Source organism: Eptatretus burgeri, chromosome 5 (assembly GCF_056783735.1).
Source record: "Eptatretus burgeri isolate ZD-2024b chromosome 5, Ebu_testis_v1, whole genome shotgun sequence".
In the NCBI taxonomy this organism is placed as follows: domain Eukaryota; kingdom Metazoa; phylum Chordata; class Myxini; order Myxiniformes; family Myxinidae; genus Eptatretus; species Eptatretus burgeri.
In genome coordinates, this window is record NC_140965.1 from 20,636,046 (window position 1) to 20,653,426 (window position 17,381).

The 17,381-nt window shown below is 47.9% G+C and overlaps 2 protein-coding genes and 1 non-coding gene across 5 annotated transcripts in view; 2 read left to right on the top strand and 1 right to left on the bottom strand.

The window, feature by feature from the left end:
• LOC147025995 (cobalamin binding intrinsic factor-like) overlaps positions 1 to 7,465 on the bottom strand; it is a 38,631-nt gene extending 31,166 nt beyond the window's left edge. The window contains exons 1-2 of one of the 3 annotated variants that reach the window (XM_085880972.1): positions 7,307 to 7,465; positions 1,586 to 1,666 (exon numbers count right to left, since the gene is read on the bottom strand). In XM_085880972.1, the coding sequence (XP_085737098.1) occupies positions 1,586 to 1,658 (73 nt within the window). In that variant the 5' untranslated portion in view covers positions 1,659 to 1,666; positions 7,307 to 7,465. Of the gene's footprint in view, positions 1 to 1,585; positions 1,667 to 6,801; positions 7,089 to 7,282 lie in introns of those variants that run through there. The other 2 variants (XM_085880973.1, XM_085880971.1) reach the window with 2 other exon arrangements.
• A 246-nt stretch (positions 7,466 to 7,711) lies between these two features.
• Positions 7,712 to 7,793, top strand: TRNAL-AAG (transfer RNA leucine (anticodon AAG)). Its single transcript has one exon. It is a non-coding gene; the product is annotated as a tRNA-Leu (tRNA).
• Positions 7,794 to 8,887: 1,094 nt separating this feature from the next.
• LOC147025997 (uncharacterized) overlaps positions 8,888 to 17,381 on the top strand; it is a 175,543-nt gene continuing 167,049 nt past the window's right edge. The window contains exons 1-2 of the mRNA XM_085883564.1: positions 8,888 to 9,412; positions 9,526 to 9,736. The gene's annotated coding sequence lies outside the window, so the exon portion shown is untranslated. The remainder of the gene's footprint in view (positions 9,413 to 9,525; positions 9,737 to 17,381) is intronic.

Genomic DNA, 17,381 nt, shown 5'->3' on the forward strand with positions numbered 1-17,381 from the left:
CTCCACACCCCCCTCTAAGGTCAGTGCCTCGATGAGAACATTTGCATTAATTTTTCAAAGGTTTTCTGAAATTTATTTTCCATGAAAGGACTGAATAACAAACAGCATGAAAATAAGTAAGTGAACAAATAAATAAATCAGGTTTTATGCAATCCGTTCTTATATATTTATTTAAAAAAAAATAGAAAAGATCCCGTCCTTACGGACTGCTTAATTCCCCCCAGAATTATCTTCTTTGTCTTCGTCTTCTTCTGATATCCACTTAGCGTGGTGAACTGTATCATGCTTTCAACTAGCTGTAACTGCGGTGCATCGCCACTGAATTTGATGAATATAATTTGTAGTCATCAGCTACTTGGAGAATTGGCATTGGGAGCCTGATTAGCTTCTCCAGCCTATTGGTAAGCCTGGTGTTGGCTTAACGGTTAAGGTGGCTAGCTTAAGATATTAGGGTCTTGAGTTTAAGCTCCTGCAGTGCGGTTTTCACAACACCAGGTGGGTTGACTCAGCCAGTTATCGTTCTGAGGTCAGAAAATGGAGTGCCAGCTTACTACAAACAGGAGGCACTGCATCAGCAGCACAGCCGCACTCCCAGCAATGATGCAACCAGCAACCACATGCTGCATACAAAATAGTAATAAGCCTATTGGTGTTACATCAGAGTTTTCCTTCTCCTTGTCTTGCTCCGATCATAGCCTACAAGACAGTATGGGTAAGGTGTTATGGTGTCTCGGACTCGCCAGGTGATATTTGCATCATTCGGTATTTTGTAAGGAGAACCATTGCACCAGTTAACCCACTTCACCCTCAACAATCACCGCCAGATTGTCCCGGACTGCTCATGCAGCTAACTCTCGTATCTGAGGGCGGTTCCAATACCCACAACCTGTGGAAGTCGCTCCTGATGTGTTCACATGAAAACACCACTTCCATCCAGAATTATGGATGGGTTTATTCCCTGAGAATTGCAGTATTGTAGCCTGACTTGTACTGCTCCGTCCCATTGAGAGCGGCGCTATACGATACATATTTACACAGAGAGAATTGGGGTCCTCCCCCCACCATGAACCCTGGAACTATTATTTTTTTTAACCATCTAAACATTCACTTGGACACCACGAGCACAAACACCAGTTTTCAACTCATTCTGTCTGGTGGCTTAGGAGTGCATACAAGTCAAACATACAACTCAAATTATAAATACAATAGTACGATGATGTACAATACCTGAGCTGTCTATTTGTGATCTATAGACTTTGTGAGAACTGTGATATGCTCAGGTTCCAACAAGACTCAGAAGGAATAAATATGGAACATTTTACCAAACCGAGCAACTGTGAAGCTGCAATTGCCTTTCTTCACAAGAGATAACACGCACGCACGCACGCACGCACGCACGCACGCACGCACGCACGCACACTACCGGAAAGACCTTTGCCTTCAAAGAGAACACCCAAATACCTTTCCTAAGATAAAAACTGTTCAGTCTTGGTATCAATTCATGACTTACAGACCCAAACCATCTCCCCTGACCCTTCCGTAGGTAATAAAGACCAATGGTAGATCTTTCCTGAAAACTTCTTACCGCAAAACTCCATGCTGCTGAGAGCAGAAGGAAGGCAGAGGAACAAGAGCAGGGACATGGCAGGAAGATCCATATTGAAACCTGAAATGGGAAATAAAATCACAGCAAAAATTTTATTCACTTTCATGAGCCACGACTGACATGCACGTGCACGCACGCCCTTAGCTTGCCTGTTTTTTTATTGAAGAATCACGAGATGATGCAATCTCATGAGATTGTGAATTTTTTTACATTTTTCTATACAAAATTGAGGAAGAACTAGAACAGTGAATGGATCAGGACGCAACAGAACAAAAGGAACAGCAGAAAGAGAATGGCGAAACACAAACAGCAGGGCCAAGGGACAAAATAGAGGGAGACATGGACAAATGAGGAAGTGGAAGGAAAGGGAAGGGTGTACAGGGTGGTCAGCATGGATATAGATGCAAATTTCAGGAAGGAAAAACTGGATATTTGAAAGGAGGTGAGCTTGGGGTGTGGGTCTGTAGTGTCGTGATAGTGGTGCTTCGAAGGCAGACACGAGCGGGGGAAACAGTCCAACCCGGCTTTGTTGCATGAGCGGGAGCGTGAGTGTACGTTGCCCGTAACTCCCCTTTATTACGTACTCAATGCACTCTGCAAGCCACAGCGACTACAGCAACCACTACAACGCCTCAGGCGGCGCGCACTCCTATATCCCTTGCACGCACGTGATCACGCCGACCACTCCTCCACATCATGCCCTGCCCCCGCAGGCCCGCTACACCACACTACACCACGCTACACCACAGGTCGAGGGACTAATCCATCCATCCATTGGGACCATACTCTGTGCAGAGCGTGGGTGCTGCCAAAGCAGTCTCCTTGGCTATTGGGCACAATCCTGGACAGGTCGCCACTCCGACAGTATACTAGCATGCCGGCATTCATTTTGCTGACCTCGGAAGAATGACAGGCAGAGTCAACCCCACCTGGTATTAATCCAACAGCCAAGTAGGATTTGAACTCAGGATCCTAGGATCCCAAGCCCACCACCCTAACCAGTCAGCCAACACCAGGCATGAGGGGCTAATGGGGGTAGAAAAGATCATGGTTTTAGTTGAGGGTTGATCTGAGATGATGGTGAACAGCTGTTTTTTTTTTGGAATTTTCATTTTTGGAAGGAAAATGACATTGAAGAAAATGTGATCGTTGGTTCCACAGGTGGGAAAAAAGAAGAACGAATGAATGGAGGTGAGCAGTGATCCTGGATTTTGGGGAGTTTCAGCAGGAGAGGGTAGATGGTGAACCATGTGCGCCCTACAGAATCCTGAGGGGGAACAAAACATGGAAAAAGCACAGGGTGCAAGAACAGGCATGAGGTGGGAGAAAACAAACAGACCACTGACCTGTCTGCAATGGGAAAGTGCTTCTGCGATCGACTCAGCTTTGTCGCGGGAAATTCCAATAATCTTGAAGTCCTTGGTTTCCATGGCCTCATGTTGAGCAAGATGAGAGGCAGGGGAGCCAGCCGAGAAGGGAGAGAAGTGCTCCATCAGGCTGCAGATGAAAGCTTTGTGGTGGATAGGAGTTCAGGTGTGCCAAGGAAGGACGACGGAGGTTGCCCACTTGGCGGCCGTCTTTGGAAGCTCACTTAGAAATGTGGTTTGACCAAGAAAGATCATGGCTGATTGTGAGACCCAGGAGTTTGAATGACTAAAAGTACTCAAGAAAATTGCAAAGAAAGTGGATGGGGAGGGGGCGTTGCCAGATAGTCCTTTCAGAAAGAGAGAGTGAGTGAGTGTGTGGGATTTTTCAGGATTAAAAGACATATTGCAAGTGTTTGACCAGTTTGAAATTTTGTCAATATCTGAGGAGAGAGAAGAGGCTGCTACCTGTCTGTCTGTCTGTCAAAATATGAGGGATGTCACGGCAGAGGGTGGAGTCATCAGCAAATAGATGAAGGCGATTTTCCAGTCAGAGAGATTATTTACGAAGATCAGGAATATAACTGGGCCTAGAACACTGCTTTGGCACACTTCAGCCTGGTCAGGGAAAGGAGATAAAAGGATTCCGTTGAGAGACACACTTTGGCTGTGAGAGTGGAGGAAGTCAGTGATCCAAGAGTGGAGTTGGCCTTGGATGTCATCGGCAGAGTTTGGAGAACAGGTTGGATGCCAGACTGTATCAAAAGCTTGAGATATGTCCAGAGAGATGACCTTGATCTCATGTCTTATATTGAGGGCCTCCATCCATTGTTGGGTGAGTAGAAGTAGCATGTTCAAGGTTGAGTGACCAGATCTGAATCTGAATTGATGATCTGATGAGGTTGTTGGAGAAAAGGAATGATTTCATATGAACTGCGATGATGGATTCCATGACCTTGATGATTGGAAGGAAGCTGATAGGTCTGTAGTTAAGGGGATCTGTTTTTGCACCTTTTTACCTCCACCACCGGAGATGGACGGAGTTACGTTTTCACATCTGTCTGTCAGTTTGTCTGTAAGTATGATACCTCAGAACATGATAGATGGATTCGAACGAAACTTGGTGGACAGGTTGGGTGTGTGACAAGGATGAATCGATTCAATTTTGGTGAAGATCTGAATCCGGATATGAGAATTAAAAAAATATTTCAAGAAATTCTTCACTATTGATACTGCCGCTGGTAGCATGTAACCCAGTGCTACGATGGGGCCAAAAACGATATATAGCATGGTATTTCAAAAAATTGTGGACGAGTTATGGTAAAACTTCGTGGATGAGTTGTTTAAGTGACAAGAACAAGCCAATTAGATTTTAGTTCAGGTGCAAATCCAGATACGGCCGATCAGTGGGATACATAACGTAAACTGTTGAGTCTGGCAGAGGTATGTGCTCTATTGAGTGCTGTTCTAGTTTAAACCATGCTTTTTAACAAACGGGAATAGGAACATTGTTAAGAACGAGAAGAAAGGGGGGAAGAGGAGGAGAGAGTCGGGAGGGGGGTTGGGGGATGGGTTAGGTGAGAGGAAAGGTTGAGGACTTGGGGTTTGTTTGTTTTCAACGAATAAGCATTGACAACATACATCAGTGCTCACTTATACCATGAAAATGGTAGTAATGTGGATGGGTAAAAATTGGACTGCAATGTTATCCACTGGATGAGGAACATGCCTTCCACGGCTTCAGCGAGTTGACTTGGGGTTGGGTGAGAGGGCGTGTTGAGGACTTGGGGTTGGGTGAGAGGGCGGGTTGAGAACCTGGGGTTGGGTGGGAGGGCAGGTCGAGGACTTGGGGTTGGGTGAGAGGGCGGGTTGAGGACCTGGGGTTGGGTGGGAGGGCAGGTTGTGGACTTGGGGTTGGGTGAGAGGGCGGGTCGAGGACTTGGGGTTGGGTGAGAGGGCGGGTTGAGGACCTGGGGTTGGGTGGGAGGGCAGGTTGTGGACTTGGGGTTGGGTGAGAGGGTGGGTTGAGGACCTGGGGTTGGGTGGGAGGGCAGGTTGTGGACTTTGGGTTGGGTGAGAAGGCGGGTTGAGGACTTGGGGTTGGGTGAGAGGGCAGGTTGAGGACCTGGGGTTGGGTGGGAGGGCAGGTTGAGGACTTGGAGTTGGGTGATAGGATGGGTTGAGGACTTGGGATTGCAGGGGTGTAGGAGTGAGTTGAAGACTTATGTTGGGGTAGAGGAGGGGTTGATTTTATGAAACATTCCTGAGGAGCACATTGTGAAACAATATTTAATTCCCATGATATATTTAACTGTTCTTTGCAGAACATTGTTGAAATCACATTTTACATTACATGGAATTTCCATGGGTACCTGCGCTGTCTACATCATTATACCATATATCTTAAAAAGAATACGCTCCTCTTAATAATAATAATACTCTTGTTCGTGTGTGTGTGTGTGTGTGTGTGTGTGTGTGTGTGTGTGTGTGTGTGTGTGTGTGTGTGTGTGTGTGTGTGTGTGTAACATTCCATTGGTTAGGCAGTTCGCCAGACTCCACCCATGATTTCTTCTTTCATAAAAAAAAAATCTGATGGCCGCCCTGTTGGTGCTTACTGCTATGAGAAGCCAAAGACGTCTTGGAGATGTCATGTTCACAATCCCCATGCCCTCCCTACAAGTTTTCCCTTAATTGTAAAATCACTTGCTCATGGTCACAAATCTTCTATCGCATATCTCGTGGGATTAAGTTGGACAGGTGAGCATGATGGGTGGCGACCCCTAACGGGAGGAAGAAGAATAAGAATAAGAATAAGAATAAGAATAAGAATAAGAAGAAGAATAAGAATAAGAATAAGAATAAGAAGAAGAAGAAGAAGAAGAAGAAGAAGAAGGTGAGCATGACGGGTGAGGAGGGAGTTTAAAATCTTGAAGTGGGGAGGGGATTGGTGCCTTAGGGCTGGTAGGGGGAGGGTGAGGACTTGAGGTTAGGGTTGGGAGGAAGAGGTTGAGGACTTGGGGTTTGAAGGTGGAGGTTGAGGACTTGGGGTTGGGAGGGATGGAGAGGGTGAGGACTTGGGGTTGGGGAGGGTGAGGACTTGGGGTTGGGGAGGGTGAGGACTTGGGATTGGGAGGGAGGGGGAGTGAGTTGAGGACTTGAGGTCACATGTCACATAATGTGGAATTTCCATGGGTCCCTGCTTGTAATATAAATAAAATGACTATATAAGTTCCCTTCCTGGAACTTCAACGCAAGAGGCCATTAGGCCCATCAAAGCTTGCACTATTGTTACCAACCTATGGTTGTTTGTCCGTGCTCTGTCGTTTTTTAAATGCTGAGTGTGATGCAAGGAAGCAGTGCACACCATTTTAAAAGTGTTTAGTATGACTGGACCGGGATCGGGTTCGAACCACCAACCTCCCAAACTCAGAGTGGGTGCTCGAACCATGACACCACCCAGTGTGGTGATAGTTTTTCACCCCCGTATGTCTGTTTGTTTGTCTGTGAACAAGATATCTCAAAAGGTTATGGACGGATTTGGACGAAACTTGGAGAACAGGTTGGGTGCGCGACAAGGACGAATCGATTCGATTTTGGTGAAGATCCGGATCTGGATCGGGCCTATCGACGCAAAAACGTAACCCGTTCAACCTGGTGGAGGTGTATGCTCTCTACCTCGTCCCGTTCTCGTTATCCAATGTTATCCCACAGTGTTCCGCAGGTATTTTCCAGTTCGGTGCGACATGAACACAGAAACAATGAGCGTCCTGATCTCACACTTTGGAATGTTGACCAAGTTTACATCGTAACCAGCGCGCCAAAAAAACTCACCTTCCAAACACGTTCAACTTCGGTGAATCGTCCAATCGGATGAAAGACGCGACTTGGCAACACGGAACGTGCTTTTTTAATCACGAATTCGTTGAATCGTTTTGTGCCTGTAATCGGTAAACAAAGCTCATTCCGATCTGTCCGTTTCTCGTAAACAAAGCTGTGAGGAAATTACAGCAACTCGTGATCGCCCATTATGACAAAACAATCGGCGTTTCGTCATCAATCACGTGACTTGTGGTCGTTTCACACCAAAGCGAGGACAAGCGATATGGGACAGCACTTTAATGCGGTCACATTGTTACGGGAATCGAACCTTGAGGAGACTGAGCGCAAACACACAACCGTGAGAGTGTACGTTCCACTTGGAGACGATGTCGTCTCACTCTGTGTGTGTGGCTCCAATAATAGGTTAACTTCCGAAACGTCAACTTATCAGTGTTTCCCACGGCGGTTAGCGTGATTACTTCAATCAACGTACGGGTGATCCCGTCGATCGACCGACCTGGCCGCGCTCCTCCTCAGTGTGTCAGATCGACACGAGCCTTGACGCGATGAACACTCGTTCCCTATTCCTTGTTTGGGTGAAAAGCCAAACGGTGTATAAACCGTATTGTGAAGCACAAACAGTTGTGAAACGTCAATTAAAGGTGGACTTTGTGTGGAGCTTGGGTGTGGTGAAAAATATTCCTTGAACTTGTCGGAGTAATCATATGGAGACCGATTTGTGAAGTGACTTTTCCCATGCATTCTCATGACAAATGTCAAACGACTTGGAAAATCGCCTTGACGTCACCAAATACCCGAAAATACGGACTCTTCATCGACTGATGTCAGTAGTATGGATAATATGAGAGATAATATTAGAGGTTATCATAAGGATGCAATACTTACAAAAACGACAAGCCTAGTCAGGATGGCCGAGCGGTCTAAGGCGCTGCGTTAAGGTCGCAGTCTCTCTGGAGGCGTGGGTTCGAATCCCACTTCTGACAAGGAATTTTTTTTTGTTTTTTTTTCCGAGGTGACAACACTTTTGATGTGGTTTCAACAAGGTGCAACAACATCTCACGTGCTTTGTAAAAGTCGGTGTTGATTTGTGTCTCCACTTCCAGAGAGACACTGTGAAAGTTTCTTCTTCCTCCAAATTTTTTTGCAATCGATTGCATCCGATCCTTTCGTTTGTGAGCCAATTTGTTCTCCATGATTCAAGCCTCATCATGTACCTGGGACACACACACACACACACACACACACACACACACACACACACACACACACACACACACACACACACACACACACACACACACACACACACACACACACACACACACACACACACACACACACACACACACACACACACACACGTGGATGCACAGACGAGCAGAAGCGACACAAGACAAGACTGTTGGACGTGACTGACACTGAGTTTGGGAGAAGTGTCGTCACTTCTCAGGGCACTCTGGGTTCCAGCGACGACACAACAATTGCACCGACTTTCTCACCACACTCAGTGAAGCATTTCCCAAGGAGGAATGTCTTCTTTACCATGGATGCCAACCTGTGGTTGTTTATCCAGGCTCTGTCCTTTTTCGAAGCTGAACTTCAAGCAAGGAAGCAGCACATAGCATTTTTAAAGTCTTTGTCATGACTCGGAGGGGTTTGAACCACCGACCTCCCAGAATTGGCTCACAATGGAGGGATCGTGCATGAATGATTGCAAAAATATTGTTACGGATTTGAGAATCCGGTCTGGATGAATTGCATCAAACATCCAGGTCCTCAGACAGTTATTTCCTGAAATGCATGTTCAGATTAGCCCCATCCCCATGCATCATGAGATCTTAATGTGATGCAGTTGGGGATCGATCCCCTCTCTCGTTGTTTTTTTTCTTCTTCTTCTTCTTCTTCTTCTTCTTCTTCTTCTTCTTCTTCTTCTTCTTCTTCTTCTTCAGACAAAACTCGACTCTTGTGTATAAAAGATCCGGATCTCGTTCAATACTAAGCACATGTACACATCCTCACATTGACGGTGCCTTTTAAGAGCATCTATCATGAACTTTTAAATATATTCGGAAATTTGCTGTAAAGTTTCGAAAAGTTCACGTTAATATTTAAAGATTATTCCATTTATGGTATTGTAATTTCGGAAATACATTATTTATTTCGGAAATACACGATATATCGTAAATACGTAAATACATTATGACGGGTCTCGCTATTGGCTTAATCAAGGCACGTGACGAAATATCGGAAGTTGTTGTTTTTTTATAACCGACAAAACCTTTAGGACGCTGCTCTTGGACACATTTGTCCGTGTCTCTTTACGACAGACAAGTTTTCACACATTTCTTTCACGAGCTCTGAAGCCAGCCCCCATTATTCCTCAGCAACAATCTTCCGCGAGCTCCGACGCCCGCCTTTTTTGAGAGCGCACGGGTCGTCATGGTAACCGTGCGCAAGTGGGGCGGGGTGAGCTTGGGGTGGACTGAACCCGCGAAGACGGCCCGGAGATATAAAACGAACGAGAGGTAGTTTCTGAGGAAAAAAGCGAAAGAGGAGAAAAGTGGAGGCGAAAGAAAGCCAGGGAGGGAGAAGAGAATGAGAAGTAAGCTTTTGAAGCGAGCATGTGGTGCACTTGTGGGTGTCTGACCAGCGCCAACAACGAAACAATTCGTCCTTCCCAGTGCTTGGGCAAACGAGCGTGTGGTGTGCGTGTAGGTGTGAACAGCGCCGCCAACAAGTGAGGCACGGGTCGGTCACCAACAACGCCAGGGTCTAAACCCGCGACGGACGATCCCGGTGCCCTCCAGATGTCGACTGGCTTTCAAGGCTGTTCGCGAGAGGGTGCACGGCAAGACTGGGTGCTGGCGATGGACGTGACACGCACGCACACATTTCAGGACGTTTTCACTTCACGGACGACTTTCTGGTGAGCGAGCCGATTCTTTCCCTCCCCTGAATGATCTGTTAGGTTCCCATGTCTGTGTTTAGCTGAAAGTCAACCCCCGCCCACGACAAGCATCTGCTCTTTGTCTCTTTCCTGGCATTTTGATTGATTTTGCTTTGAAATTCATTCTTTATTTACCTCAGAAAATAAAACTTCTCTCGATTTATTAATTTTACTATTAATAAATCCTTTGTCGATTTCCAACCTGTCCGTGTTTGTCGTTTCCTTCCATTGGTCTAGCATTATCCGAACCGAGATAGACTGGGAGGCAATTTCCACAGATTTGACCAAAAATCGTCGGCACGCACCAGTGGTTAAAACGCTCGGCCGCCATAATTAAAATCTAATCGAGATAACATCGGAGCTTTGGCAAGGATGCGTTCCCCGATCAGGTAACCACGTGACCTCCAGTAAAATGACATAATGAGATGGTGGACACTGGAACTCGTGGTTGACTGGGTGGTGTTCCTGGTTCGAAAGCAACGCACCTTACCGCAACGTGAATTGCGAGCGGTGGCCCCATGTCCAGCTTTCGCGAGGACAAACGGGGACGAATCCCCATGAGTGACAAGCTGGTGTCTCGGTACCCGTGACCACAACAACATTTTGGAAGAAGAAGAATCTTTTAAAAAGTAAGCAAGATATTTGACACATTGTTGAAACCACATCGAAACAGTATTGTGACAGAAACAAAACAGGAAATCCATTTCAGAAGTGGGATTTGAACCCACACCTCCAAAAATAATACAACTGCAACACAGCATGTTGGACTGCTCAGCCATCCTGACTGGACTCACTGATGTTCTCAGGACTCACACAAGGAGGAGGGGATTGGGACCATCCTCTGTGGAGAGCGTTCATGCTGTGAAAGCAGTCTCCATGGCGATTGGTCACAATCCTCGACGGGTCGCCACTCCGACACAGTGTACCAGCATACGAGTACCACTCGGCGGACGCATCTGAGTTCACAATGCCGCGCCATGAGTCTTTGTCCATCATCAGTGTGTGCATGTCCATCATGTCATGCTGGATATCCCTTGCTGCACAGTCGATGGAGTTCAGTGGCCTTTTCCGCTGGTTGGGCAAGGCAATCTCAAGCAGATCATGTCAGATATTATTTGGTCTTTGGTGCAGAAACAGTGACCAGCAAAACGTGTTCTGCGATGAGCTGCAGTGGAGGAAATGAGTGATATGTCTCCGCATGTCTCTGCTTTTGTTCTGTGTTCCCTCCAGCTGACATTCTGAACTCTCAAAACCCTGCTCTGCTGCTCTTCCTCACCCTCTGTCTATTCTATTCACCCTCTTGTTTGCACAAGGTCATCTGCCAGGAAGTCAGCAAACATGACCACTCTGCAAAAGAAGGTACATCAACAGATCCCGAAACTACAGACCAATCAGCTTCCTTCCAATCATGAACAAGGTCATGGAATCATCATTGCTTCCGACATCAAATCCTTCCTCTTCTCCAATGGATTGAATTCCAATCCCCAAGTTGGACTCAAACTGCAAAGAGACCAGTCAGAATGGCTGCGTGGTCTAAGGCACTGCGTTCGGCTCTCAGTCTCAGAGAGACACTGTAAAAGTTTCTTCTTCCTCCAAAATTTTTGCAATCAATTGCATCCCATCCTTTCATTTGTGAGCCAACTTGTTTTACATAATCCAACCCTCGTTGTGGCCCTGGTACACACAGACACACACGCACACAGACACACACACATACACACACACACACACACACACACACACACACACACACACACACACACACACACACACACACACACACACACACACACACACACACACACACACACACACACACACGCACACATGCACACATGCACATGCACATATAAACACACATACACGCACACACACACATATAAACACACACACACACACACACACACACACACACACACACACACACACACACACACACACACACACACACACACACACACACACACACACACACACACACGTGGATGCACAGACGAACAGAAGCGACACAAGACAAGACTGTTGGATGAGACTGTCATTGAGTTTGGGAGAAGTGTCGTCACTTCTCAGGGGACTCTGGGTTCCAGCGACGACACAACAATGGCAACGGCTTTCTCACCAGACTCAGTGTGGCATTTCCTAAGGAGGAATCTCTCCTTTTCCATGGATCCCAACCTGTGGTTTTTGATTCAGGCTCTATCCTTTTTAAACACTGAACTTCAAGCAAAGTACAGCATATACCATTCCAAAAGCCTTTGTGATTTCTCGGAGGGGTTTGAACCCCCAGGTCAGGTCAGGTATGGGAGCATGTGCCAGAACAGCGTGTCGCTGCGTCCACTTTCCGCCGGTACTCCAGGGGCCTCCGTCTGGCCATCCCCCAGGCAGATGCCAGGCCCATCCCCATCTCCTTGAGATGATGGTCAACCTGCTGCAACCACGAGGCACGTGGTCGACCCATTGGCCTCCTCCACTCATGAGACTCCCTCGCTGAGAGAATGTGGTGAGCAGGATCAGCGTCAGGAAAACGAGCCACATGTCCATACAGCCGCAACTGATACTCAGGGACTATGCAGGTAACAAATCTCATCTGAGTCTCTCTCAGCAACCGATCGTTGGACACAAAATCCGACCAGCGATAGCCAAGGATTCTCCGAAGAGACCTGGTACCAAAGGAATTAAGTCTCCATCTCAGATTCTTGGTCAGAGTCCAAGTCTCGCATCCATAGAGCAAGACTGGAAGTAACAAGGACCTGAAGACTCGGACTTTCGTCCTCCCGCACAGGTACCGGCAGCACCACACGACATGATCGAGTGAATCCATGACTTCCCAGGCCCGACCCAGACGTCTATTGACCTCTGACTCGCAGCCAGCAGAGACATGAATATCACTGCCAAGGTAAGTGAATCTCTCCACGACCTCAACTTCCTCACCACATACAGACACAGACCGGACAGCAGCCTCCAAGATGTCACCGAAAGCCTGGATCTTAGTTTTGACCCAAGAAACCCGTAATCCCAGCGGCTCCGACTCCTCATTCAGCACCTCGAGGACCCCAAAGAGGATGTCTAAAGTCTCCGCAAAGATGACTGCATCATCTGCAAAATCAAGGTCCGAGATCTTGACATTCCCAAACGATGCACCGAAGCTTGATCTCTCTGACATCCTCCCTAAAATCCAGTCCATACAAGTGCTGAAAATTGTGGGGGCCAGTCCACACCCCTGACGAACTCCAGCAACAACTGGAAATAAGTCAGAGATGGTACCACCACACTTCACAGCACTCTCAGTACCAGAGTAGAGTTCAGACATCAGATCGATCAGTTTTGGTGGCACCCCACGAAGACCAAGAATCCTCCAGAGGACATCCCGATTCACTGAATCGAACGCTTTACAGAGATCAACATAGGCTGCAAGCAGCCCCTGCCGAAACTCTCGTCTGCGTTCAGTGAGGACACGAAGGGCAAGGATACGGTCAATCGTAGACCTCTTTGGTGTAAAGCCTGACTGCTCTGGACGCTGGTGCTCAAGCAGATGGTGGCGAACCCTATCAAGAATTATCCGAGCAAAGACCTTGCCCGGCACTGAGAGCAGCGTCACCCCTCGGTAGTTGTTGCAGTCTTGGCGATCACCCTTCCCTTTCCAGAGAGGGACAACAAGGCCCCTCTTCCAGTCAGTTGGGATGATGCCTGTGTTCCAGGCAGAGCACAAAACTGCATGCAACGACGCGAGTGCAGCATTTCCACCAGCCTTGAGAAGTTCAGCATGGATGCCACAGATCCCGGAGCTTTGCCCCATTTCAACTGGTTCACCGCAGCCCGTGTTTCCACAAGCGATGGTGGACCACAGTTGATTCGAGGGTCAGCAACAGGGATTGTAACACCCTTGACGTCCAACTCGAGACCTGGGGGATCAGCCTGGTACAACTGCTCAAAGTAGCTGGTCCAGCGGGCCTTCACTTCAGAATCCTCTGTCAAGAGCCAACCACTCTCTGCTCGAACTGCAGTGCTCCGAGGGATGGGCTTGGATGAACGCAATGCGCGAATTCCCCTGTAAGCAGGATGAGAATCACCTGTCCACAGGTGATCCTCTACCCCCTCACAGATTCCTCGCACATAGGCCTCCTTGTCCACCCTCAGTGCACGTACAGTTTTACACCTCAGCTCCCTGAACAGCTCAGCTCTGCCATTCAGCCTGGCCCTGCGACTCTGGCCAATGGTATCCAGTGTCCCTTGAGAGACAAAATTCTTCTTTGCCCTGCGGTGAGCTCCAAGACATCCACCGGCAACATCAAGGACGGTGGTCTTGAAGGCACTCCACAACTCTTCAGGACCCCCCAAAGCACCCAGACCCCCCAAGTGTCCACTCAGCCTGTTCGCAAACTCCTCAGCTACTCTCTCATCCCTGAGCTTGCCAACATCCAGCCTAGGCTGGGATGGTACCATTCTCCAGGATTTAAGGTGCAGCTTTAGAGTTGCTACAACAAGCCTGTGGTCAGTATTGAGAACTGAGCACTCCGGTAGACCCTGCAGTTCTGGATCATCCTCCAACGACCGTCAATGAGGTCATGGTCAATCTCCTTTGCCACACCGCCAGCATTGGAATACCAAGTCCAGCGATGAGCTTGTGGGCGCTGAAACCATGAACCAGCCACCCGAAGTCCATGACTTCTTGCAAAGTCAAGGAACTTAGTGCTATTCTGGTTCATAGTTCCTGACCCATGGGGACCAACACAAACCTCACAACCATCCCTATCAGTTCCAGTCGATGCATTGAAATCCCCCAAGACTAGAAGTGTATCTCGTCTGGGGCACTGATCCACCACAGACTCGAACGTGGCGTAGAATGCATCCTTCACGGTGAGATCACTCGCCTCAGTCGGAGCACACACAGAGACCAGGGAAATGACACCGAAGGAGTGAGGAATCCTTCATCTCATAATTCGCTCTTTGACCGGTGTTACCTCAATTATCATTGGGGTCAGCTTATTGGACACAGCTACAGCAACTCCTTGGGTATGGTAACCATCAGAGCGACCAGATCAATAGTAGGTGTAACCACCCACCATTATCTCGCCGCAATCCGGTCTCCGAACCTCAGAGAGAGCTGCAATCCGGATGTCCAAACGCTTGAGCTCAGATGATAACAGAGACAGGTGATCATCCTCTCTTAGGGATAGGACATTCCAAGCACCCACCCGAAGGGACCGCCTCAGGTTAACCCAAGGAGACCGCCGTCTGGTGGACGACACCTCAGCACCACTCCGACACACTCTCCCGCAATCTGACCCAGGGATGTTACCCCGTGGTTTCCCTCCTATCATCAAAGATTGGGGGTCCCGAAGGCTTTGCCCCAATCCCATCATCCGGTGAGCTGCCCTGCGAAGGGAAGCTGCACAGGAGGTACTCCCACGGAGTGGGTTTTCAGATTTTTTTGCGTTTTTGCGTTTTGCGGAATGAAGGGTTTTACGGTGGCCGGAGTGCAAATCCTGCCACCAACCTCCTCATAAAAAGTAACGCAACTGCAGGAGGACGTCCGCAGACACAGTTGGGCACCAGATATGGATGGCCATTGGCTCACAAGGAGCTCCTCCGCCCTTTGAACCCCCGACCTCCCAAAATTGGCTCACAATGAAGGGATGTTGCATGAATGGTTGCAAAATGTTTTGGAAAAAGAAAAATCCTGAACAAAGCAAGGAAGATATTTCACACATTGTTGAAACTACATCAAAACCACATCAGTATTCTCAAACAAAAAAAAACACAAGAAATCCATGTCAGAAGTGGGATTTGAACCCACAACTCCAAAAAGGATACAACCACAACACAGCATCTTGGACTGCTCAGCCATCCTGACTGGTCTCACTCATGTTTTCAGGACTCACATGAGGAGGAGGGGATTGGAACCATCCTGTGTGCAGAGCGTTGGTGCTGCTGAAGCAGGCTCCTTCGCCGTTGGTCACAATCCTGGACGGGTCGCCACTCCGACACAGCATACCAGCATACGACTACGACTCAGCGGAGGCAACCGAGATCGTGTTCACAATGCCGCGCCATGAGTCTTTGTCCATCATCAGTGTCTGCATGTCCGTCATGTCATGCTGGATATCCCTTGCTGCGTAGTCGATGTCGTTCCGTGGCCTTCTTCTGCTGGTTGGACAAGGCAATCTCAAGCAGATCATGTCATATATTATTTGGTCTTTGGCGCGGAAAGAGTGACCAGCAAAACGTGTTCTGCGACGAGCTACAGTGAAAAAAATGGGTGATATGTCTCCGTCTGTCTCTGCTTTTGTTCTGTGTTCCCGCCAGCTGATGTTCTGAACTCTCATAAGAAGCCGAGTATTTGTGCCATCAAGCCGGTCCTGAAGCAGCATAGAATTGCAGATTTTTGAGGCGAGAGGTGACAATGTTATACCTCTGAAATAAGATGGAAGAGAGAGGTTGCCTTTTTTCGGCAGAGGAATGATGGCAAATTTGGAGAAGGTCGCTGGTTTTTTGCCTCCAGAGCTTTCGTTGTAAAAGTCTGGCAGCTCTTGATGAAAAAGTGGGCTCTTCCAGACGACAGCTGGAATGTTGGCAAGGCCAGGAGTCTTGGATTGTTTGAGCTTTCTCAGGCATTTCTGGATGTCCTCCACAAAGAACGGACCGGTGTTGATGGAAACAATGTCAACAACTCTGTGATTGAGGAATGGATCGTCAGGACTGGTGTTCTGCTCAGGATTACCTTGCAGATTGCTAAAATGTTTAAACCAGCAGTACAGATGTTCCTCTGTGGTGTTACCTTTGATACTGATAGCTGGAGAACCCTTCTTGTTGGTGATCTCTCTCAGGACCTGCCAAGCTGCTGCATGCTTATTTTCTTGGTGAAAACGGTCAAGCTCGTCGATGTTGGACTTCACATACCTGCATGCTGGCACTCATTTTGCCGACCTCGGAAGGATGACGGGCCAAGTTAAGCCCACCTGGTATGAATTCAACAGCTCAGCAGGAATCAAACTCAGGAACTGAGGATCCAAAGCCCACCACCCTCACCATTAAGACAACACCAGGCAAACTCACGCAAGAAATTAAAATATTGTCAAGCAAGGCAGCAGCACATACCCTTTTGAAGGTCTGGTGTGACTCGGATAGGATTTGATCCACCGACCTCCCAGACTCCATTTTCATTCGGTCACCTGGAACACAGTTCAGGTGAGCTTGTGGGATGGTGTGTCATCCTTCCGTCCGTGAACACTTTCAAAGACTTCTCTGAAACTGCTGACGAGATTGTGACTGAACTTGGCTAAAATGATTTTTGGTGTGGTGGAACTCAGCTTTGTTTATGGCATCCCACCCCCATCCACCAACAAAGAGATTATCATCAGGTGTGAAGGTCCCCAAAAGTTCTTGAATTTTGACCTTGCTTGGCCACGATTTTGGATCACAGGAAAAACTTAAATCATATTATCTCAAACTGTTGACCGATCAATGCAAAACTTGAAATTTGGGATCAACCACGAAAGGGTGTGTCTCAAACCCAACCCATTCTGTAGCCACCTGAAAACAGTTGCACCGAGGTGCTCCTGGACTCTGTGTTCATGTGTCAAGACAAGGTTGAGAGTTTGCTCTCAAACCTCGTCCCAGACGG